The following is a 23,718-nucleotide window of genomic DNA, read 5'->3' on the forward strand; positions in this document are numbered from 1 at the left end:
TATCGTTTAAATTTTGTATTTCTTAAAAGCAAAATTCTCGTTCAATGTTGTCTTGACTCTTCGCCACTTCTACTATTAATATAAGAAAATTAATAACATAAACTACATTCATATTCTTTCTTTAAGAAACAAAAAATAGTTGTTTATTATTCATAAACAACACTTTATTAAAGGAAAAACTCACAAATGAGAATGAATATAGCTAGGCCTTTGGACTATCATCAAATTTTAGAGGAAAATTTAATTGGGTTTATTGCTGGACATGAATTTCTGAGCCTCTTCAGTAGTTGGAAGTGCAGGAATGGCTCCTTTCTGTGTTGTACACATTGCTCCACAAGCATTTGCAAATAACAAAGCCTCTTTCAATTTTGGTTCATCCTTCATGTTGAAGTCAATTAAGCAAAGACAGTGTCAATCAATGAAAAAGAATATAACAAAGCCTAGACTAAAAATTAGTCTTTATGTGTGTGTTGGATCTACCACATGTGCAACAACTATAGAGACCGTTAAATTTATAGACAAAAATGTTTTTTTGGCGTCACTACTCGTAACGGTTCTCACGGCTGCTATACTATGGAGCAGCCGTAGATGATCCAAATTTGTGTTTGTGTGTATGTGCGTGTCATGGGTTTGGACCCTGTGTGGGAAAATTCTAGTAGGAGAGAGAAATACTCGATGATTAAAGTAATATTAGATGAAATATTGAGTCTTTCTCTATCCTATAAGAATTTTTCACCGGAGAAGATCTGAACTCGTGTTTGAGAGGGAGCATACATCAAATATGGAAGGGTCTTTGGCCGCGGCTTTGAGAACTGCACCAACAAATGAATCACCAGCACCAGTCGTGTCAACTGCCTTCACCGAAAATCCACCTACCTTTCCTTTAAATTTCTGCAATCAAATAATATCTCCAAAGAATTAAGAAAATGCCTTATTGAATTGATTTTGACAAAAATTAAAAGAGAATTTTTTTCAAAACATGAATTGGATGGACAGTACAGTACCTTAGTGATATATCTGCAACCCTTCTCTCCATCAGTAACAAGAAGCAACTTCAACTTGTCATGCCATAGAGACATAACAGCCTCTTCATTCTGAGGATCTTTTTGTGTAAGAAATTCAACTTCATCATCACTCACCTATGTTGAAAATGGCCATTTATTTTAATAAAACCACTTTTACAAATTCAAGCAAAATCACCCTATCAAGCTTTGTACGAAAAAACTCTGTAACACTTATACTCAAATTGAAGGCGTGTCCGGTGTCTGACACGATACTAACATATGTAATTACATTCAATTGTTTCATTTTCCTAAATTATTATCAGTGTGGTGTCCGGTGTCCCCCCTATATGTCCCTATATTCTCCATCATTTGATATGCTTCCATAAAAGGAATTTCAAATTCAAACAATTGTACCTTAATAAAATCAGCCTCATTCCAAATACTTTTGATTCCAGACCTAGCAGCCTCAGCAGAAGGCCACAAAGGAAGCCTCACATTTGGATCATAGGACAATAAAGCACCAGCTTCTCTAGCAGCTTTCATGGCAGCCATGTGAGCAGATCTGCATGGCTCAGAAATAAGACTAATAGATCCATAATGAAATATCTTTGCTTGCTTAATCAAATCCATTTTCAAATCAGATTCTTTCAGTAACATATCTGCACTAGGATTTCTGTAAAACATGAACTCCCTCTCTCCGTCGCTTCTCAATGTCACAAAAGCCAATGCAGTTCTAGCCTCTTTGTCAAAACTAACACCATTTGTATTCACCCCATTTTTCTTCAAGATGTCAGCTAACATCTTTCCAAACTCGTCGTCCCCTACCTGTCACATTGCAATCATTGCATTTATTTTCTGGAGAAATGTTTTTGGCTAAATATCCAGTTTGGACCCTAGAATTGTAGAATCATCATATCAAGCTAGTCTCGCACATTATTAATATCTGAAATGATCGTTGAAATTTCAAGATGTTAATCAAATTCGTCCCTCTATTGATATTTGTTGGGGAGTCCGGGGGAGCTCGGTAGAAACAATGGGGTCAATACAAGAACTATAATGACATTAAGTTGATAATGTCAGGATGTATTTGAACTTACGTAAATAATGTTAGCGACACATTTGATAACTAATCACGATAGAGGGGCAAATATGATTAGCATTTTGCAATTCCAGAAAACATTTTTGGAATATTTTGATGATGTGGAAGACTATGTTGATGTAGTCCTACAATTTCATTGACCAAATTGGATATTTACTCAGAAAAATTTAGGTTAGAGGAGACGCGTCCTCATTTGAGATCATATACAAGCATCAACCTCAACACAGATTTACAATGAAATTTACGTACTTCCTCCGGTCTCATATATAAGTAAATATTCTCTTTTCAGTTCATTGAATAACTGATGTATCTGGTCCATACTAATGTATTTGGTCTATATTATGGACCAGATACATCAATTATTCGATGAACCTTAAACATGAATCTTTGCTTATATATGAGACTGGAGGGAGTGCAGTCTATCAACAGGAGAACTCGGAATCGTAGCTAATGTAAGCGGAAAGTGTAACTAGATTTATCAACTCGGATATTGGCATTGAATTTTATGAGTATATATACATAGAAAAGAAAATAATCAATAATGATGATATATAGTATAATGGGAAAGGCTTGCAAATTAAGAAAATGTGAACCTTGCCAATGAAGGCAGCATTGCCACCAAGTTTTGATACAGCACAAGCCACATTGGCAGGGGCACCACCAGGTGCTTTGATGAAAGCATAAGACTCAGCCAAGGATACACCAGATTTGTCAGGAACAAAATCTATCAGCATCTCACCAAATGATATCACTAATGGATCATTTGAGACTGACATCTTCTTCTTCTTTACTGTTGTTGATGCCTTGTGTATCTCACAATGTAATTTGAAGATGAAACTTCAACAATGTAACAAGTGTGGTATATAAATTATTCAACGTTGGTCTCTTTATCCTTTTTGAGTTAATAAATACTATTATATTGCGCTGATTGTGGTCTCTTTGATTAGAAAAAGTAGAGACACCATTGGAAATTATAAGAACAATGTTTGATCCGAGAATGAATGCTTTTCAAAGGGAACATTAAAATCACCACACAAACTCATCAAGTAACAATAGTCCCTTAAATTTTGGTTCATACCGTTCCCATTTACATAGGAGCTACTTTTATGGTGTTAATATACGTGTAAGAGAGTTACAAGTAGTATATTTTAACTGTTATTGTAACAAAAAAAAGTATATTTTAACTGAGATTTTGTCAAAAAAATTATACTATAACACAACCTTGTTTACGTTGCAATGTTATATATACACTTTTTCATAAGTTTTCCCCTTCACTAGACGTAATCTTATTTAAGATACTGTCGGACACTAAATGCCGACAAATAAATATATATGATATAAAATTTTAATTTGATGGTATATTTTATAAAATTTATATTGTTAAAACGTTACTGATAAGTGTAACATTACTCAAATGTTACACATGTAATATTTTTTTTTGGTACAACACATGTGTAATTTTATCTCTCCCATATATATATACAAACACACATAAGTTTCCTCCTTCACTAAAGGTAATTTTATTCAAGATATTGTGGACACTAAATACAAAGAGATTTTCTTTTGTCATCCTACTAATTTTCTCGCGCGCCCTACAAAATTACTAAAATATCCTTTGTCCGCTATTTAAGTAGCGGATTCTGTCCGCTACATAAGTAGCGGACGTTATGAAAATGAGAAAATTGAGAAAGAAAAAAAAATAACACACTCATTTACACCATTATTTAAGTAGCAGAAGGCTAAACTAAAAAATTAGTAGGGTGTGCGAGAAAGTGGTAAGATCGTAGAACAATCTCTCAAATATAAATACAGACACATTTCTTTAGTCTGCCACATTGTTGGAGTCTTTCAACCTCATTATTTGTTACAATGTGGCTTTATTTATGATAATTGCATTAGAAGGATTTTCTTTTAAAGTAGTTTAATGATCCGAGTTTCACCCCTTAAGGTGAATAAATGGAGAATCACAAGTTCAAATTTTAGCTCCTGCATATTACAATATCCCTACTAAGTTACCCTCAATTAAATAAAGGTTCGCATAAAAGTACAAAATCAAGACTAAATTTGATCGAGGTGAAAAACTATGTTGGAAGTAGTCAAAGTTCATTTACCATATAGTACATCATTACAAACAAAATCTGACCCATTTATTGAATTAATTAACCAAAGTCCTCCATCTTCATATACAGTATTAGGCTTCCCTGTGTGTAAGATTTTTTATTCAAATTTATAGTGCTTATCCACACCAACAGAAACATCCCAAGTGCAACTCATCCCTTTAGGAAACACAACCAAATCACCAGCAGCAATTTCAACTGCTTCATTAGCCCCACTAGGAGTCACCTTCACTTTTCCTTCCAAAAGATAGCATGTCTCTTTGGCTTCATATGTCCATGGAAAATTGCTTGGAGGGCATCCCCATCTAGTTCAATTTACAACAAATTTATGCACACATTCAGCTAGAGATTCATTTAAAACAAGAAAAAACAAAAACACATTTAAGAATGAAAATTTATAAACATCAAACAACTTACAAGAATAGATCCAATTAAAATTAATAGGAGTACTACTATTTAATTCATATATGTAAATTTGTTTACACTATTTTAAAGTCACAAATCTGATTGATTATGATTTGTTGACGGTAAAAATATTTATAGGCAGTAGCATATAAGCACATAATAGCATGAATCATGGATTAATAAAAAAAACTTATTCGATTATCTTTGGTGTCAATTTTGGTGAGCTAGTCTATAGAGCAAAAAAACTCTGACTTTAAATAAAACTCCCGCAAGTGGATGGTGAGACTGGTCCCCTCGTATTAGTCGGTCCTTTGACCAAATACTGAATTTTCAAACACAGTACTCAAGAAAAACTTTCTATATTTAAAATCAAATACATAATCCAAACCTGATGAGAAAAAATTCTCATTAAAATAATAAAAGCCATATGAAGGGGGAAAATTAACAAGATAATGAAGAAATGGGATTTTTACTTGGGCCACTGCCTAACACCAAGTTGAGTGAGCTTGGACTCAGGAGGGTTCCTCTCAATCTTGATGCCAAGTTTCTCTGTAACAGCTGCTCTTACAACTGATCTTCTCTTTGTTGAAGGCAAAGTTACACTTACCCTGGGAGTAGCACTAGCAGATAAATGTTTGGTTTGTGAGAGAAGTAGAGGGGAGTTGAGTGATGATAAAGTTCCTACACATGATGATGCCATTGCAAGATGCAACAGAATGAATAATGATTTGTTAAGTTTTGATTTAGTGTTAGAATCATGTCAATTGTTATGTTAAGTTTATCTTTGCTTTTGGTTCACTCATTTCTCATCTTTTGTCCTTTCTAGAGTATGGACAAAACAAAGTAAATTCATTATAGAATGTTCTAGGGGGAGGATTGAGGAAGTGAATAAAGTTCCATTTTTTTTTTTTGAACAAGGTAAATAAAGTTCCATTGAGCTAGGAACTAATTTGAGGACTAAAAATATCCACTTTTTAGAAAAATTATAAAATACTCCTTCCGTCCCAAATCTTTAATCTTTTTAGCTTTTTAATTTTGTCCCAAAACTTTAGTCTTTTTAAAAAATTAATGTATATTTAGTGATACTTTACCATTTGTACGCTTACAAAAATTAAAATATTAATTAAATATATTTTCTCTTTCTTAATAAAGTAAAGATAAAATTGACTTTACTTATCATTACTTAATCTCTCTACAAAACTCTAAAAAGACTAAAGTTTTGGGACGGAAGGAGTAATCAAAATAGGAATTTTTCTAACGAAGTGCAATGTTATATAGATGATTAAAATTATCATTAATATTTAATAGAAACTAAACTTTAAAAAACATTTATTTATTTTTTGGTCAAGAAAAAAATAATCTTTAACTCATAAATAAATAACTTAAACTTTGGTAGTTGGCTCCGCCAAAAACAAGAGTACCAAGTTAACATGGACTACTTTGTCAAAAAGAAAAAGTTAAACTTATAATTTAATTGATTTTAAGTCCTATACAAAAATTATAGAATAAATTATGCAGCTGCATATTATATTCATGTAGATTGTAGATCATTAACAGTGACACAATTTGCCGGCTTATGGCAGGCCTTTCTATAACCTAAATAAAATAGTATTAGGAGCAAAGAAATGTATCAACAAACAACCCCTAACAAATGTGTCACTAGCTGAAATTTAAATCAAATCCAAAATATAATGCATTAATATTTCTTAAGGGTTTGTTTGGGATCCAGATTATGACTGCATGCAGTCAGCAAGACGGCTTATATTTTTATTTTTATTTTGTTACAAAAAGAGGGCAGAGTCCAAAAAGGAAACTAGAACACTATGCGAACACTCCGAGGCATGCAGGCGCCAGATGCATCATAAAAATTGAGACTTTGGAGTTCTCTAGGAGGACTCTCTAGAACATGCAAATCAAAAGAATTCAAAGTTAGACTGAAATTAGCTAACCAATCATGCCAATTCATGTTCTTGAGATCACGAATACGTTTGATCAAAGTAGGAATATTTCCGTTAACGTTGCAGTTTCCTGTTACCATGTCGACCAACATCTTCGAATCACTTTCTACTTGAAGATGGGTAATTCCTTGCCTACGAGCTAAATTCATTCCGATGTACATGCCCTACATCTCAGCATGGAGCGCATCGCATGAGCCAATTTTACACGCAAAATTGCTCAAACAATTACCATAGCTATCTCGAAGGAGACCGCCACACCCTGACAGGTTTATTGAGCTTTTATGAGCGCCATCACAATTGAGCTTAATCCATCCTTCTTGAGGTTGCTTCCACCCAATAAAAATGGTATCTTTTTGTTGAGGCCTTCATTCACATGAGCTTGCTTGCATCTATCTATCTCAGTAACCATCTTGAGAATCACATGAGTTGGGTTGCTGGGGCGGCGAAAACCCTCCTCAAAGATACTCTTGTTTCTCCACATCCAACAAGACGACTTAGATTTAAAGTTAGAATTTTTTACTGTTTTGGAAAATTAAAACTGCATCAAGATCTATACTGTTTAATTTTGATCAGACGGCTAGCAGCTTCTGACTGCAGTCTGACTGCATGGTTAATGACTGCATAAGGTCCAATTTCATTTGTTTGAGAGTTGAGATTTGGAGGACACTTAAATTTTTATTTTGGTATATATTCATGCTTTTAATTTTTTGAAATATCAAGTATTTTGGTAAGATACATATGATATGATCACATTGAAGTCATATTATTCAAATGAAACAGAGTCCACAGTAAATCCTTTTACATACATAGAATGACTTATGAAGTAAGTGCTTTGGCATTGGAACTATTAAAAGGCATAGGAAGAATCCCTTGTTCATTAGTGAACACATTATTAGGATCAATCAAAGTCTTTGCCCTCACAAGTCTATCATAGTTATTCAAGAAGTACTTTTCACCCCAAACCCTTGCTTTAACCACATCATTAGTACTAATCATCTTCATTACTCCAAGATCAAAATCCATGTAATTAATATATGCAGCCCTTGGACCAAATGAAACAAAAGGAGTCATAGAAGAATAGAATCCTCTTATCCAATTAATATAATCACTACTTTTTTCATTGTCCACTTCTTTCCAATAAATCAAGTATTGAATTGAAAAAATGTTTCCTTTTCTGTGTGGAAAAGCAATAGAATCACTGCTTATATTATGCATAATCCCACCATAAGGATCCAAAATAACAGACCCTTTAGGCTCCTTTTCTAGAAAATCCAATGCAGTTTCTATACCTTTAAGAGGAACATAGCTCCTTACAAAATCTGATTTTGCCTTGAAATATTCTTTATCTTGCATATATCTATTCCCCAACTCAGAAACAGAAGCTCCAACAGTTAATCCAGAGAAGAAAACAACTGACTCTATCCAACTCATTTCTCTACATTCTTCTTCTGCAACACCTAATTCAGGAAAAGCCTTTTTCAACATAGATATGGCTTTTGCTTTAGGACCAAGATAAAGCCCTTTAAATGTTGTTGATAAGCCTATTATTTTAGCTTCAGGTAAACCAGCACCAACAAAACATGATAAGTAGAATTCATCATCCAAGTTTGGTGCCACATTTTGCCATTTATTCACTAGCATAGCAATATGACTTTTTGTGCCTGTTCTAGATACAATGAAACTAGTTACAGTTTGTGGCACTTTCAACAATTGAATTTTCCATGCATATACAATTCCCCAAAGACCACCACCTCCTCCTCTAATAGCCCAAAACACATCTTCTCCCATAGTTTTGCGGTCTAATAATCGCCCATTCGCATCAATAAGACGGGCATCAACCACATTATCGGCTGCAAGTCCGTATTTTCTAGACAACAAACCAAATCCACCACCACTGATATGTCCGCCGACTCCTACGGTTGGACATGACCCGGCTGAGAATCCATATGCATCACTTGCTTGAGAGATAGCATAGTACGTTTCTCCCAATGTCGCACCGCCTTCAACCCATGCTGTTTCTGTCTTAATATCAACACTGACATTGTTTAAATTCATCATGTCAATGATGACGAAAAGAGTACCATTACCAGCAACAGAGGAAGTTCCTTCATAGCTATGTCCACCACTTCTCACTCTTATTCCCAAAGAATTTTGTCTACAGCATGTTACAGTTTTCTGTAACTGGTCCAAACTCTCTGGAAGTACAATTGCGATCGGCTTAGGAATATTAGGTTCTGCGAACCGAAGGTTTTGAATTGAAAAGTTAAGAAGTTTGTAGTAATTATAAGCAGAAGGTTGATCATGTTCATTGTAAGGGAAAGCAGTGAAGTTTTTTATTTTGTGATTATCCAAGCAAAAAGTAAAGTTCCCAAGTGAAGAAGAAGAGAAACACAGAGAAACATGAAAGGATAGAAAGAGGAAACATAGAATGCATAATAATGTTTTGAAGAAGTTGAACATGGCTTAAGGTTGTGAATGTGAAGAGTGAGGAGCAAGGTGGTTTGTGATTGGTAGAGAAATGCATGTTTATGTGATAAATGTAATAAATTTATAGGATTATAAAATGTATTTTTTTTTTGAAACATAAAATGTATTTTCAATTAATGTGCTTTCTTTTTTTTTTTTATATAAAAAGAATCAGATAGAGTAATAATTAAATGTACTATTATAAAAAATTGTATTGAAAATTGAGTAGGTCAAATATTTTTAATAATAAAGTTGAGTTGGTCAAATAATGTTTTTGGTAATAATTTTTTTTTGGTAATAAAATTGAGTAATAATATTTTTTTGGTCAAATATATATATTTTTTGACAAACTTTTTAGTCAAATATTTTAAAAAGTAAGAAAATTGAGTTGGTCAAATATTTTTAAAAGTAAGATACCTATAAAATATCCTTTATACCCTTTTCTTATTTTTTGACAAATCATTAAGATAAATTTTCTCTTTTCATACCCTTTATATATCCATTCTCTGTTTTTTTTTAAATCATTAAATTAAGGATCAATTTTTTCTTTTAATACCAAATTTTAATAAAATTATATTATTATAATTATTTTTTTACTAATATTATTATAATTATTATACTCTATTACACATTGCTTTTATATTTTATTTCTACTATATATATATATATATATATATATATATATATATATATATATATATATATATATATATATATATATATATATATATATTGTTTATAACTCTCTGGTTCCTAGGGAAAATGGGCCCTAGTAGTCCAGAGTTCGGCCGCGAGGTAAGTAAAGTCTGGTCAAGAAATTGTTTCACTCAGGAATCGAACCCGAGTTCTCCCGAAATCCGTCCTTTTTGGTGAAGCTCATTAACCACTTGAGCCCAATGACTTGGTTTACTATTTATATCTATTAATAAGATCTTGTCTATTTTTTAATAATTTTTATGAGACATATTTATACTCATAATATATTAACACGATGACCTAATTTTTTTATGATTTCTATGGGAACTATGTTTTTACTCATATGAATAAAGTTGTCTATTTTTTTTATAATTTATACTAAACATATATTAATACGATGAATTAATTTTTTTTGTGATTTTTATGGGACCTATATTTTTACTCATATTCAATAAAGTTGTTGATAATTTTTACAGGACTGAGGAGTGTGAATGTGAGGACTGAGGAGTGAGGTGGTTTGTGATTGGTAGAGAACATGTTTAAGTTGATGAACATTGGAGAATGACTCCAAATGTTTAAGACAAAAAGGATGGAGATACGTAGCAACCATGGATATAGTTTTGGCCGGCCATAGTTTAATATTGGAGAGTTTGGAAGGTTGGAAGAGTGAAAATGAACACTGTCATGGAATCATCTACAATAGAAAAGACAATAATAGAAACACAATAACGTAAAGAACACCTGCATTTACTAATTAAAATTTAAATTTAAGCAATTTGAGTGGGAAAGTGGATGTACATATGTGGATATAAAGAAGAGTTGCCAGTTAAGTTAACAGATGAAGGCCAGGAATAACCTTTTATGTTTTTTTATTAAGCATAATCATAATAATAATAATAAAATATTATACCCGGTCTTAAATATAAAAAAAAGTTGGGTCAAAGAATTCTAATTAACATGTGAGTCAGATATGGTAATGGCATCATTGACATGTGAGATGCAAATATGGGATTATATATTAGCCTACCATTTATATTTATAGTTGCTAAAAGGATCTGGGACTAGAATCAATTCTAGAGATCAGTTTATAATCAGCGCCCCAAGCACATAGCGCTGGGCACGAGAGAGTGTTAAGAAGTCCCACAACAGTTGCGAAATGACCTGAATATATATTTTTAAAGTAAAGACAATTCTCACCTTACAAACCGGTTTTGTAGAATTGAGTTAGGCCAACTCCTAATTCTAGGAGTAACATCTTCCACTAGACGGAATCCCAGTTGGTCTGATTAACCTTGTCTTTTGTTTTTATTTTATTTTTCATGCCATGCAAGGGGAATTCTTATCCAAATTCTCTTACGGGAGTAGTTAGTATAAGTAACCATGATTTTGACACTAATCAAAATCTAATTGTGATTACAGCCAAACAAAGGCGCGTTTAGATATTAATCATACGCTATGCTATTGAAGTATTGGTATTATGGTATATGCTATTAAATTCTTTAGCATTTTTCTGGACATACCCGCCAACTTCAAATATCGATAAGGCCTAGTAACATCAATGACCCAAAAAGAAGGTATTTAAATGGTTGCCATATACCTTTTCAAATTGATTGAGACAGGAACAGAATCTGAATTCATAAAATAGGGCATAGAGGTAGAGGACATAGATCAGAAAGAGAAAATAGAGCGCCTTTGAGCCTCCAACTCCAAGATTAGAAAATCCGGACAACCACTACAAATTAGATAAAGCTGTAATATTATGCATCAAGAGGATAGGATAGACAAATATGCAGGCAATATACTACCAAGCTACATTACTTTCATAATCATCAATCAATCAAGAAAAGTTAATGGCCTCGCGATCAAAACGAAGAGAGATAATGCACCCACAAGGGGACAGTTTCATGATATGCATTTCGATAAAACACATCAAAGACAAGATTTGGTCTCAACAAATAATGGTATGGTATGCTCTATTTAGATGTCATCATGTTTTAAATTGTTTATACCAGGAACATAAAGTGAAAGATATACACACATATACATAGCGATGTCAACAAAACACAATTTACAAAATGAACAGGTTTATAGAGTACGGAAAAGGGGAAAAAGTTCAAATTTGGCATTTATCATATGCTTTAGATTTTTCGATCACAACCTTGCTGTTTTCATCTCTTTTTCTTACCTGCAAAAAAGTTAGAGACATCATGAGTCATGAAAAATTCTGAAAAGATGATAGACTGGCCCTGAATTCAAGGTCCATAAGAAGTTTATTTATACATTGAGCAGACATGTTATAATTTTAACTTTCAAGGGCCCCTTCTCTGAGTATATTATGATAGGAAAAGAGTAACGTGCACCACAAGTAGCATCGGTACGACAATTTATCACACACCAACTAAAAACCTTTGAACACAAATCTTCATATTATAGAAAGTTACTCCAAACATTTGGAACATAATGTGAAGCTGATGAAGGCATGCATGGCATGCTGTATGTTTTTGGTCTAGAAAAGTGTGATGTTATCTGTAACTTCCACAAAATCAGGGAATAAGATTTGTGATAAAATTCACATCCGAAAAAAAGTTTACAATCATTGAAGATTTGGGCTTCCGGAAAATATATAGGTGGACCGACATTCATTGTGCCACAATGTAATCCTAGTTGGAAGGAGGAGAACTGGGGAAAAGCCCATGAGGAAAAAACTAATCAAGCTAGGTATAAACTTGCACTTCTATGGTAATAGCATAATGGGTACTCAAGCTTATCCACCGTCACAAAGGATAACAATATCCTTTGGTCTCTATTGAATATTTCCAAATAAGGGCTTCTAATGTAATAAACTAATGACAAGTGTAACACTAAAGAATTACCTCGACCTGTGGGATCTTGCCTCGAAGCAACATATCTACACTTTTGTCGGTCTACAAAAAGATATCATAGAATAAGCATGTTAAACTTAAAACCAAATCATATTTTAGCTTATAAACATCTCTAGTTATCTACTGATTAACAGAAAAAAACACCCTCGCTTTTTAGGTTCAAGCCTCATAGCCATAACAAGTCCGCTTGACTAAATTTGTAAGCAATGAAATCATATAATCAACAAATATGGAAGCTATCTAAATTAAAAATTATACACACACATATGAAGTATGCTAAAAAAACTGCTAGATATAATAAAAAAACTAATGACAATTGTCAAAAACAATAAACTAAAACCATGTTACAATAATAAAATTCAAAATGTGATAATGTGTGATCTTCACATGCATTATTAGCAGCTCTTGAGAAAATGTATCAAACAATACAAATTCATCATGTCTTCATTTATTTAATCATCAACTGATTGAAATTAGCAATCTACAAGATATGAACATTTCATGAAAAAGTAATAAAAGCTCAATTAGCATACCTGATGTGTAATCCAGTAGTGTCTGTCTCTCATTTCAATCAAGAAATCAAATGTTGGAGGAGCTTTCCTCTCAAGAATAGTTTTCTGACATTTTCTTGCTCTGGCTTCGACGTCTCCCAGAGTAACGCTTTCAATTCCGCCAATCTGATAAAGCAATTGGGGGAGAAATTTTGAATGTTAAAGTTTATTAGATTAAATAATGACTTAGTTCCACACCTCAAACATCTCTTTGACATAAAATATTATTCTACTCGACATGTAATTTAACTGAACGAGTGAAACAAATTTTCAGGATCTTTAGGCATTCTGATGAAATTTCTAACACACCATACAATAAGATGTAGTAGCATCCTCTAAACAGAATTATTAAATTCATCAATGAAATAGCATGTCTAAACAAGAACAAATAAGTGAAGGTCTTTTGACCCCGAAGTGAACAACAAATTGACTTTGAAGCCACATAAAAACCAGCACAGCTGAAGTTAACATTCAAGAGAGTGATATGAATGATTGTCAGATAAAATGATAAATCACTCAAAGGAGGAAAAACATATTAGAGACTATTGGCAATACAACATGAAAATCAAAACGAACCAGGTCAGAGAGTGTAGGATTCTTCATGACATTATCAATCTGATGTCCATGAGCAGTCCCTATAAGCATGATGCCTCGCTCAGCAATCGACCGGCAAGCACGAGCTTCAGCTTCTGTGCCAATTTCATCTACTATAATCACCTCAGGCATATGATTTTCTACTGCCTCAATCATCACACTATGTTGCATTGATGGCATGGGCACTTGCATTCTCCGTGCACCACCTATTGCTGCATGAGGAATATTCCCGTCGCCTCCAATTTCATTACTGGTATCGACAATGACCTACCCAATTTGCAAAAATTCATTTATCATGAACTGGTGTATAAGGCTAGGTTTAGGTAAAAAGCTTGAAGTGAGATGCTGAAAAATCAGTATACCACTCTTTTGTGAAAATCATCCGACAGTACACGAGCAATCTCCCTCATAACAGTAGTCTTGCCAACGCCAGGCCTGGAACAAGCCAATCTAATAATTAACTACTATCTAATAATTATTTAATTAACTATATCAACCTCCTCTAGGAGCCTATCATATCACATACCTTCCAAGAAATAAAATGCTCTTGCCATATTGAAGAAGATCATAAACCATGTCAATGTGGCCAGTAACTGCCCTCCCAATTCGACAGGTCAAACCAACAATGCCACCATTCCTACTCCTTATTGCAGATATTCTATGCAAAGTACCTTCAATACCAGCTCTATTATCCTTACCAAAATCTCCAACAGCTCCTTCAGCATATTCCAACTCTTTGATAGTTACCTAGCTATACATACATTCTTCAAAAACATGAGATTGTTAATAGTAGAAAATAAGAAAAGTTGGAAAATAGAATACCTCAGAATTTCTTAGATAGTGGTTTCCGTGTTTGCCTAGATAACGCGCTTCAGGAAAACGGCCTAAATCCATTATAACCTAATGAAGAACAAAGCTTCAATTTCAATAATCAATAATCAATAATAAAGAATAGTAGTGAATGAAGAATAGAGACGAAACCTCCAAAAGTTGAGGACGATTTGGTTGGTTGAGGAGATTGTGATGCAAATCGGAAGGAAGAATCTGAAAAGAAAGAAGAGAGTTGTAACGAAAGAAAGAAAGCGGTTGATGAATAATGGAAGATGCCTGCCTGTAAGAGAGCTTGAAGGTCGTCGTTGTGAACTAAAGGCTGCTGCTGCTGTGTTGTCGCACAACATTTCAATTTGAATTTGAGCGTAGTATTAGAAGAAGAGAGTGTTGTTGTTGGTGGTGACTTCAAATTCCATGGCGCTGCTACCATCAAACATGCCATTGAAGCAGCAGCAACCATTATGGTTTCGTTTCCCACCCTTATCTATATCCATCCCCTCTTTCCTTTTTCTTTTTTCCTAATGCGTTACCAACTGAGCTAAACTCAGGGAAACATCTTTTTTTTCATTTTCTAACAATACTTGGCAATGGGCTGGAGATGAATTTTACCCTCCCAAACTCAAATTCATATGGTTTGGGTATATCCCTAAACTCATTTCAATTTTAAGCGGGGATGAAAAGTATGACCTAAAACTCATATCTAACGGGATCGAGCATCGCTAACGGGGGTTCATGTATCCCCGTTATGTTTCTTTACACATGAAATTTTGATTGTATTTTAGCATTTTTTTATTAAATAAAAAGTTAAAGGGCCAAAATTATTTTGTTCCAATAATATATTTTTAGATAAAAAAAAACAGAGACAACGATTTGTTTACTACTTAAATTAAAAATTAAAAATACATATGCATATAATTTAAGAGATTGTTTAAGAGATTTTAATTTAAAAGATGTAAAATCTAATTTTTATATAAGCGGGACGGGTTTCGGGTGGGTATCAATGTTCCCATTACCCGCTCCAACCCAGTCTTTTGAAATCGGGGAAAACCCAAACCGAAACCCATTAAAGCGGGTATGAGTTTTATTGTCATGCCTATGTGTGATGGTGAGTATGGATTTTAAAATGAAAAAATTTATTAAAAAGAAAAAATAGGTACCGGGTAAAATCGGAATCAGATCACTAACCCATTGGTACAATAGTGCTATGGTTTTTTAAAGTATTTTTCATATAAATATCAAAGTTTTTGCTTTTACCATTTGATCACTAAAAGAGAAAAACTCAAGCTACAATATTTCAATTTTCAATTTTGAAAACAAGTTGTATGCATGTATATTTTAAATGATAAAAGCATTATTCTTTAGTACTTTAGAGTTTCAATGCATTATCTTATTATCTCATTTGAGTCTTCAAATCTTTGGCTTCCTTTCCTCATCTAAAAAAATAAATAAAGTTTTAAAGTTTTAAAGCAGGGTCGGCCTAGAGGCAGGGCAACTAAATGGCCTATAGCTCGAGGCCTCAAAAAATTGTGGTCTAAATAGTTTTTTCCAACTCATCAATCGAACTATATGTCAAGTATAATTTGCTAATAAAAGCAATCACAGAATGTCATTGTGTGTTAGTCCGCATTTAAGATTTTCTCATAGAGATAGTTTTATGTTTTTTCATTAATTTTTTTTTTTTTTTACAATGAGCCGAGGATCGAACGCAAGACCTATAACGTCCTACCAAACCCCTCACCACTAGACCAAACCTAGTGGTTTATTCATTTAAGAAACATAAAAATTAAATAAATGGTGTGGAAGGGAATTGAACCCACTACAACCAACACAAACAAATAAGGAATAACGATAGTCTCAATGACCGGGTGGAATGAGTAGCTCAACTAGTTGAACTAATTAAATTACGGGTTAAAAGGAGTTGGACTGTTGAAGAAAAATTAACATACTAACAATTTACCATTCAGAAGAAAAAAAATCAATGAATGACCACTACAACTATTGAATTTATAAATATAGAGAATTTTAAAAATATATATCAATGTGTTTTTTTTATATAGATATATTTTTTTGTCAAGTAGCATAGTGGCTAGAAAATCTATCTTAAAGGTGAATAAGTGGTCTGGAGTTCGAACCCTAACTCCTGCACTGCAGGTATAGTGCGATGTCCCTACCAACTGAGTTAAGCTCACTAGGACTGATAGATATATTATTGTATATATATTTGAAGGTGTATTTTATTATTAATAATTAGAATATAACTATTGTGTCAAAAATTAGAACATGACTATTTTTTATATTATTGATGTTTTTTATATTTTAAATGTATATATATATATATTTGAAGGTGTATTTTATTATTAATAATTAGAATATGACTATTGTGTCAAAAATTAGAATATGACTATTTTTTATATTATTGATGTTATTTATATTTTAAATCAAAAAAATAAATTTTTTAAACAAAATATGTATTAATTTTACGAAATTCTTTAGCCTCTTTATTGTATAATTGTATTCGCCATGATTCTCCAAATGTATAGAGACAACCATGTTTTAAGGTGTTTGAATAGATCAATTTAAAAAAATTTTGGACTTCTTAATAAATGTCCCAAAGACACTTTTTTGGTACATAAAAATACTACAATTTTATTTAATAAAAAGTATAAAGTCAATAACTTTGAGTCAAAATTATGTACCAAAAAAATAAAAAACTTTGAGTCAAAATTGTGTCAAAAATAAGAAGTTTATTTAATAAACTTCCTTTAAAAAATTTAATTAATAACCCACTTTATAATATGTTTTTACTTTAGTGACGATAAGAAACCGTGTGCAAGAAAACACCAAAAAAATAAAAAATGAAAGCGTGTGCAAACTAGCGGTTACTATAAAGTTTTGAAAATATATCAAATGTAACACAAAGTGTTCATTTTCATTTAGTACACACTACTGTCTCTACTTTGCAATTGTAACGCTCACAATCACATCACTCTCTTCAACAATCATAATCTATTTCTATAACTTAAGAACTCAAAATCCAATCTTTCTTGAATTCCAAAATCTAATCAAAATGGGATTTTGTTTTTCACTATTAGAGCTACTTCTTCTCTTTTTTCACATATTCTTCTTCATAAATCCAACATGGGTTTGTGGGAATATAGAGTTAAGAGCATTAATGGACATGAAAGCTAGCTTGGATCCAAAGAATCATTTTTTACCATCTTGGACTATCAATGGTGATCCATGTGGTGAATCTTTTGAAGGAGTAGCATGCAACGAAAAGGGTCAAGTTGTTAACATTTCTTTGCAAGGAAAAGGTTTATCAGGGAAACTTTCATCAGCCATTGCTGGACTTAAACATTTGACAGGACTTTACTTGCATTATAATTCTTTGAATGGTGAGATACCAAGGGATGTTTCGAATTTGACTCAACTTAGTGAGTTGTATTTGAATGTGAATCAATTTTATGGGGAAATTCCTTTTGAGATTGGAAGCATGGAGAATTTACAAGGTTTGTAGTTGTGATAATGTTGAAGAAGATTGAAACTTTTGTTATTCTATGTGCTCTATTTTTGTTTTTGTTCGTGTTAGTTGGACTGAAAGTTTGTTTCTTTTTTTACTTTTTGAAAGTGCTTATGAAAATTGCTTATGACATGTTCGTATTCAGCTTATTTCTATAAGCCCTAAATATAACTTATAGCTTATATGAAAATAATCTGACTTGAACTTCAAGGGTTTGGTCTAGTGGTAAAAAGAAAAGTCTTGAGTCCACGAGGTCCTGGGTTCGAGCCCCGCTATAGTGCTCTTGGAGGGAGGTAAATGTAATTACCTTTGTGAGTGCTCAAAGAGCCCTAAGGTCTTCCCTGCCTTGGACTAAGACATCATCCCCTCATCCTAAATTTTCGTAAACCCAAAAAAAAAAAAAATCGACTTTGTTTTATTTTAAAGAAATAACCTATATATAAGCGCCTATATGATACACGCTTATACTATAAGCACTTAATTGAATTGCTTATCTAAACAAGACCCTGATCAAAATTAAAGTTGCTAGTTGCTACCTAGATTTTTTATATATTCCCTGATCAAAATTATTAGTGATTCAAAGATCAAACTAGGAAGTGTGTTGATTTTTTTATTTGAAGTGTGCTTATTATGTTTTGCCCTTTTTACTTGATTATGCAGTTTTGCAGCTTTCTTATAATCAGTTGACAGGAAGAATACCTACCCAACTTGGTGCTTTCAAAAAGTTAACTGTTGTTGCTTTGAAATCAAACCAATTAACTGGTGCTATCCCTGCTAGTCTAGGTGATTTGAATATGTTGGTGAGACTAGATTTGAGCTCTAACAATCTCATTGGTTCCATTCCTACTAGCCTAGCTAGTGTTCCTTCATTGAAAGTTTTGGATGTTCACAACAATACACTTTCTGGGAATGTTCCTCCTGGTATGATAGATTTGTTACTACATTTGTTTAATTTCATTGATTTCTATCCATTGCTTAGCGATAAATTTGACAGAATTACGGTGAACCACCACAATTTTGACAAAAGCTGCATTTTGAAATTTTAACAAAACCACGGTATCACTGTAATTCTGCCAAACTAATTTCCAATCCAAACATACACTAAAATATGTTTTATTTATTTATTTATTTATTTTGCTTGATTTAATGAAGCTCTTAAGAGACTACATGATGGATTTTTATATGAACACAATATGGGGTTATGTGGAGTTGGGTTTACATCCTTGAAAACTTGCAATACAAGCAAAGATGGATCATCAACAAAATATATCCCAGAAACTGGAAATGTGAGTTTATCTTGTACTGGAAATCGATGCCGCCATTCATCGAAATTCAATCAAGCCAAATCAATTATTGTTGGCATATCTGTGGTTATGATTTTAGTGTTGGCAATTGGTATCTTAGCCTTCACAATACATCTGCGTCGAAGAAAACAATATCTTGAAAATTCTTTACATATCTCTGATAGTCGTCCAAGTACCGACAAAGCCAAGGGTATATACCGGAAAAATGAGTCTCCTTTGCCTTGCCTTGAGTACTCTACTAGATCTGACCCTTTGGTGGATTATAGAGATTTCGACGGGGATAGCCAATACAGGTTCCGTAGTTTCATGTTCAACTTGGAAGAAGTGGAGTTAGCCACTCAAAATTTTGCGGATTCGAAATTGTTAGGCAAGAGTGAATTTTGTGCAACATATAAAGGTGTTTTAAGAGATGGATCTATTGTTGCTGTTAAGAGAATTAGCAAAAATAGTTGCAAGTATGATGAAGAAGAGGTTATGAAGATATTGAATAGTTTGGCATCAATGAGGAATGATAATTTAGTAAGGTTGAGAGGATTTTGTTGTTCAAGGGAAAGAGATGAATGGTTTCTGATCTATGATTTTGTTCCTAATGGAAAATTGTCACGTTTCCTTGATTTGCAAGAAAGTGATGAAGAAGTACTTGAATGGTCAACTAGAGTTTCTATTGCAAAAGGAATTGCTAAAGGTTAGCCCTCTATTTTACCTCTCAACAGATTATGCCTTTCTTAGAATTTTTTGCACATTAGGCAATTTTCAAATATATTCTAAAATTAAAGTAGTCCCAAATGTGGAGGGGTCGCATATTCGATCAATGTATCACGTCATAGTCTCTAGAAGTAAAAGTTTATAAATGGATTATTTTGCTGGAGATTTACTTCTTCAAGGATGTATTTGCCAATTCGCAGAATCAATGACTATTTTGCCTAATGCTTACAATTTCGAGGACTAATTAGCTTACTTATTCGTTTTTCATTCTTTATGTCTGTAATAATTACTAAACCTTGTTTTCTTAATCAGGTATGGCATATTTGCATTCAAACAAAGCAAACAAACCCATCATTATTCACCATAACATCTCAAGTGACAAAATTCTAATAAATCAGAGGTACAATCCACTGTTGGATGATTATGGCCTGTACAAGCTTCTTACAAATGACATTGTCTTCTCTGCACTTAAAGCTAGTGCAACAAAGGGTTACATGGCGCCCGAGTACGCAACTACCAGTCGGTTTTCGGAGGCAAGTGATGTTTATGCTTTTGGAATGGTGCTTTTCCAAATCCTTTCTGGGAAGAAGGAGATAACTAGCTCAATAAGACTTGCTGCAGAGTCCTTCAATTTCAAGGAATTTATGGATCCGAATCTTAATGGAAGATTTTTTGAATGTGATGCAGCTAAATTGACAAAAATAGCTTTATTTTGCATGCATGAGTCTCCATTTGAGAGGCCATCTATGGAAGCAATTGTTAAAGAATTGAGCAATTGTACTAGTTGTCTTTGATTTCAATGTATAAATTACTTCATTTATCATCCCATTAATTACTAGGATTGGATAATGAGATGACAAATTAGTGCTACATATGTAAACACATTCATTCTCCTTATAAAAACCCTAGAATATGCTCTTAAAGTGAAGATTTTTACTTTATAAAATTAATTTTTCAATTGCAAATAATGATATATATGTTGGTGCCTTGTCTTTCAATAAGTTGTGTTTAGATCACTTTTACCAAAAAATAAATAAATTTGAATGTGTTATGGAAAATATCATCACTTTTCAATTAATATGAACTAGCTAATGTTAAATTTCAAAAATCAAATCTAGGATGGTTATGATTTTGGTAAATTCATTAAGCTTAATACTTATTTATTTATTTTTAAATATAAAAAATTAAAACCTTCATATTATTGGGATTTATATCAATTTTTGCAGGGCCGTACAACAGTAAGTATGACGGTTTATAAAAAATAAAATATCAAATTTATAGAGACACGCGCGATATCAAAACCGTTCAGCAGTCAATATTGTTTTAAGTATAGAAAAAGGAGTTTGTTTGTTAACATTCAACTTCTCAACACATAAATTTAGGAAGAAATAACAAAGAGACAAGCTATTGGAATTATATATTGTTAAATATTTCTAATGTAACCTCTTAATCGATTATATATTTCCCATATTTCAATTATGTTTTCATCCATCACTCATCGTATGTTTCTATGTCGGGCAAACAACTAGAAATCTGTTATACCTATTAACCTACGTACGATGTCTCGCTTAGTTAATCCATATAACGGTTTTATGATCCGATAATGTCGTGACTATGAAATTAGCCCCATGTCTAGTAATTAACTTTTATAGATGAATTTATGTCAGATCCTCTAAGTAAATTAAAAAAGTCTATGTCTAGCGCTTTCTAAATCAAATAATCAATCTCGGAGTTTTACATCAAAAAAACATTAAGCATAGAAATACACCATTGATAACGAAATAGAGATTATATATAACTAGCCAGATTAAAAGTTTACGAGACAATAATAACTAATTAAATATAATCCCAGTAACATAGGAAATTAGTTACACTTTACCATGACAACCTTACAATATATGCTAATAAGAGATGGAAATATGATGGAAGTTGATCCCCCTTCGCTCCCTTGTGGTCACTCTCTATCTCCTATGCCTTTTTCCTCTGTGTTCTAGTGTTCTGGTCGTGGGAGAATGAATTGGTTTCTTAAGATTCTATTTTGAGCTCTATTTATAGTTTTAGGGCTTGCTTGACGACCAAGGTTTCTTCACCCTCCGCCTTTGGTGGCTCGGATACGGATTTGGTCGCTCGACCACACCTTTCTTCACCTTGAAGTCTTTAATTTATAGTTCAGCTAAATTGTCTTTGGTCGCTCGAATCATATAAATGACATGTTCGGATTCTATAATCTGAGAAAAAAATACAACCAAAGTTTAAAATCTAAAAATAATAATTTTTTCAAAAAATAATAATTTGGAAGATCCATGAGATCAGAGATGTGTGTGGGGTGGTGATGGATTTCACTCTTAATCCTGGGCTTCAATTTCTTTATTGAGGAGTCAGATGGCTTCTCAACCCACCTCCTGAATTTTTGTTCTACAAAAAAATTCGGAAAACGTTTTCCGAATTTTTTTAGTGTAAATTTCAGTAAAGTAAAATTTACACTAGAAAAAAATTCAGAACGTATTTTCCGAATTTTTTTGCGTGCTAGGGAGGTGAGCGAGAAACATAATGGGTGGGATGAGAAATTTTGAAGGAGTCAGCCCAAAGTCCAAACTTGAAAAGAGTGGGCCACTATTAGCCCATTATACAAAATGCACCAAGTCACAGTTTGAGGGGTGGGAAAACAAATTAGAATTTTAAGTTTGAGGATATGCTGAGACCAATAATAAATTGGTTTAAGTAGTAAGGATCTTTGTTATGAGATATGTCCATTATATATGTCCATTATACCCATTATATATCTTATTATATATTAGTAGAAAATACTATTAATATTCTTTAGTTGTGAAATAATGTTTGACATCGTTTTCTTTTCTTCCCTTAAACTTGTTTTACCTTGAGAGATTTGTGTATATGAGACACATAAAATCTAGGGGCAATCTAAGAAAATTTCTCATCCCACCTACCCACTTTCTCATCCCACCTACCCACTTTCTCATCCACTCCCTATTTTTCCATTTTTGCCCTTGATCAAAAAATTCGGAACGTGTTTTCCAATTTTTTTTGCCTTTAAAAACAACTTTGGAATGTGTTTTCCGAATTTTTTCCAAATTTGAACTAAAAAAATTCGGAAAACGCGTTCCGAATTTTTTGACCAAGGGCAAAAATAGAATTTCCAAGGGGTTGATGAGAAAGTGAGTAGGTGAGATGAGAAATTTTCGCAATCTAATCCTCAGATTTTATGTAACTTGATATTATTTTGTAAGATTCATCCGAGTTGTTGGAAGATGATGCTCGTGGCCATAATCCACAACAACGGTTAAATACACAATTATTTTATATAAACTTTCAATTAATGAAATGTGTATATTCAAAAAGCACACGAGAAGAAAAGATCAACCTTTGAAATAAGAGCTATAAAAGAAGACGTTATGTGATAGGAGTATATTAAAAGAGTGTGTTTAGGAGTGTGTCATTAGCATTACTCACCGTATTTTTTTGGGTCTGTGTGACAGATGAATGTTGGAAGAGTTGATAATTAATGTAGTACTAGTGGTACGTTAAGAAATATATCAAATAGCTTAATTATAATTCAACCTATAGA

General features: G+C 32.8%; 5 protein-coding genes across 5 annotated transcripts; 1 reads left to right on the plus strand and 4 right to left on the minus strand.

Moving 5' to 3' along the window:
- Positions 1-34: 34 nt before the first annotated feature.
- Positions 35-2,964, minus strand: LOC123908305 (probable fructokinase-5). The gene is made up of 5 exons (XM_045958913.1): positions 2,697-2,964; positions 1,419-1,829; positions 1,005-1,139; positions 775-891; positions 35-378 (listed from the first exon to the last, which is right to left on the minus strand). Exons 1-5 carry the CDS (start codon positions 2,877-2,879, stop codon positions 241-243), a joined length of 984 nt encoding a protein of 327 aa, XP_045814869.1. The 5' UTR covers positions 2,880-2,964; the 3' UTR covers positions 35-240.
- A 1,184-nt stretch (positions 2,965-4,148) lies between these two features.
- Positions 4,149-5,389, minus strand: LOC123908314. The gene is made up of 2 exons (XM_045958924.1): positions 5,099-5,389; positions 4,149-4,525 (listed from the first exon to the last, which is right to left on the minus strand). Exons 1-2 carry the CDS (start codon positions 5,323-5,325, stop codon positions 4,321-4,323), a joined length of 432 nt encoding a protein of 143 aa, XP_045814880.1. The 5' UTR covers positions 5,326-5,389; the 3' UTR covers positions 4,149-4,320.
- A 1,981-nt stretch (positions 5,390-7,370) lies between these two features.
- Positions 7,371-9,067, minus strand: LOC123908321 (reticuline oxidase-like). Its single transcript, XM_045958938.1, has one exon. The coding sequence runs from the start codon at positions 9,041-9,043 to the stop codon at positions 7,400-7,402; it is 1,644 nt and encodes a 547-aa protein (XP_045814894.1). The 5' UTR covers positions 9,044-9,067; the 3' UTR covers positions 7,371-7,399.
- A 2,619-nt stretch (positions 9,068-11,686) lies between these two features.
- On the minus strand, positions 11,687-15,131 carry LOC123908330 (uncharacterized protein ycf45). The gene is made up of 9 exons (XM_045958949.1): positions 14,884-15,131; positions 14,754-14,816; positions 14,595-14,672; positions 14,299-14,519; positions 14,135-14,207; positions 13,755-14,039; positions 13,161-13,304; positions 12,619-12,669; positions 11,687-11,930 (listed from the first exon to the last, which is right to left on the minus strand). The coding sequence occupies exons 1-9, from the start codon at positions 15,061-15,063 to the stop codon at positions 11,859-11,861; spliced, it is 1,167 nt and encodes a 388-aa protein (XP_045814905.1). The 5' UTR covers positions 15,064-15,131; the 3' UTR covers positions 11,687-11,858.
- A 2,423-nt stretch (positions 15,132-17,554) lies between these two features.
- On the plus strand, positions 17,555-21,030 carry LOC123898271 (leucine-rich repeat receptor-like serine/threonine-protein kinase At1g17230). Its single transcript, XM_045949188.1, has 4 exons — positions 17,555-18,112; positions 18,784-19,044; positions 19,276-20,112; positions 20,445-21,030. Exons 1-4 carry the CDS (start codon positions 17,671-17,673, stop codon positions 20,924-20,926), a joined length of 2,022 nt encoding a protein of 673 aa, XP_045805144.1. The 5' UTR covers positions 17,555-17,670; the 3' UTR covers positions 20,927-21,030.
- Positions 21,031-23,718: the final 2,688 nt, after the last annotated feature.

Source organism: Trifolium pratense, linkage group LG1 (assembly GCF_020283565.1).
Source record: "Trifolium pratense cultivar HEN17-A07 linkage group LG1, ARS_RC_1.1, whole genome shotgun sequence".
NCBI lineage: Eukaryota > Viridiplantae > Streptophyta > Magnoliopsida > Fabales > Fabaceae > Trifolium > Trifolium pratense.

What these genes read in the sequence shown, in the direction of transcription:
- LOC123908330 (XM_045958949.1), bottom strand. Translation starts at nt 15,063, where the DNA reads ATGGTTGCTGCTGCTTCAATGGCATGTTTGATGGTAGCAGCGCCATGG. An exon ending in ATCGTCCTCAACTTTTGGAG is followed by an intron (nt 14,673 to 14,753) that starts GTTTCGTCTCTA and finishes GTTCTTCATTAG; the next exon opens with GTTATAATGGATTTAGGCCG. An exon ending in ATGATTTTCACAAAAGAGTG is followed by an intron (nt 14,040 to 14,134) that starts GTATACTGATTT and finishes CAAATTGGGTAG; the next exon opens with GTCATTGTCGATACCAGTAA.
- LOC123908305 (XM_045958913.1), bottom strand. Translation starts at nt 2,879, where the DNA reads ATGTCAGTCTCAAATGATCCATTAGTGATATCATTTGGTGAGATGCTG. An exon ending in ATGAGGCTGATTTTATTAAG is followed by an intron (nt 1,140 to 1,418) that starts GTACAATTGTTT and finishes TTTTCAACATAG; the next exon opens with GTGAGTGATGATGAAGTTGA. An exon ending in GTTGCAGATATATCACTAAG is followed by an intron (nt 892 to 1,004) that starts GTACTGTACTGT and finishes ATTTGATTGCAG; the next exon opens with AAATTTAAAGGAAAGGTAGG.
- LOC123908321 (XM_045958938.1), bottom strand. Translation starts at nt 9,043, where the DNA reads ATGTTCAACTTCTTCAAAACATTATTATGCATTCTATGTTTCCTCTTT.
- LOC123908314 (XM_045958924.1), bottom strand. Translation starts at nt 5,325, where the DNA reads ATGGCATCATCATGTGTAGGAACTTTATCATCACTCAACTCCCCTCTA. An exon ending in GGTGTTAGGCAGTGGCCCAA is followed by an intron (nt 4,526 to 5,098) that starts GTAAAAATCCCA and finishes AAATTGAACTAG; the next exon opens with ATGGGGATGCCCTCCAAGCA.
- LOC123898271 (XM_045949188.1), top strand. Translation starts at nt 17,671, where the DNA reads ATGGGATTTTGTTTTTCACTATTAGAGCTACTTCTTCTCTTTTTTCAC. An exon ending in TTCTGGGAATGTTCCTCCTG is followed by an intron (nt 19,045 to 19,275) that starts GTATGATAGATT and finishes GATTTAATGAAG; the next exon opens with CTCTTAAGAGACTACATGAT. An exon ending in TGCAAAAGGAATTGCTAAAG is followed by an intron (nt 20,113 to 20,444) that starts GTTAGCCCTCTA and finishes TTTCTTAATCAG; the next exon opens with GTATGGCATATTTGCATTCA.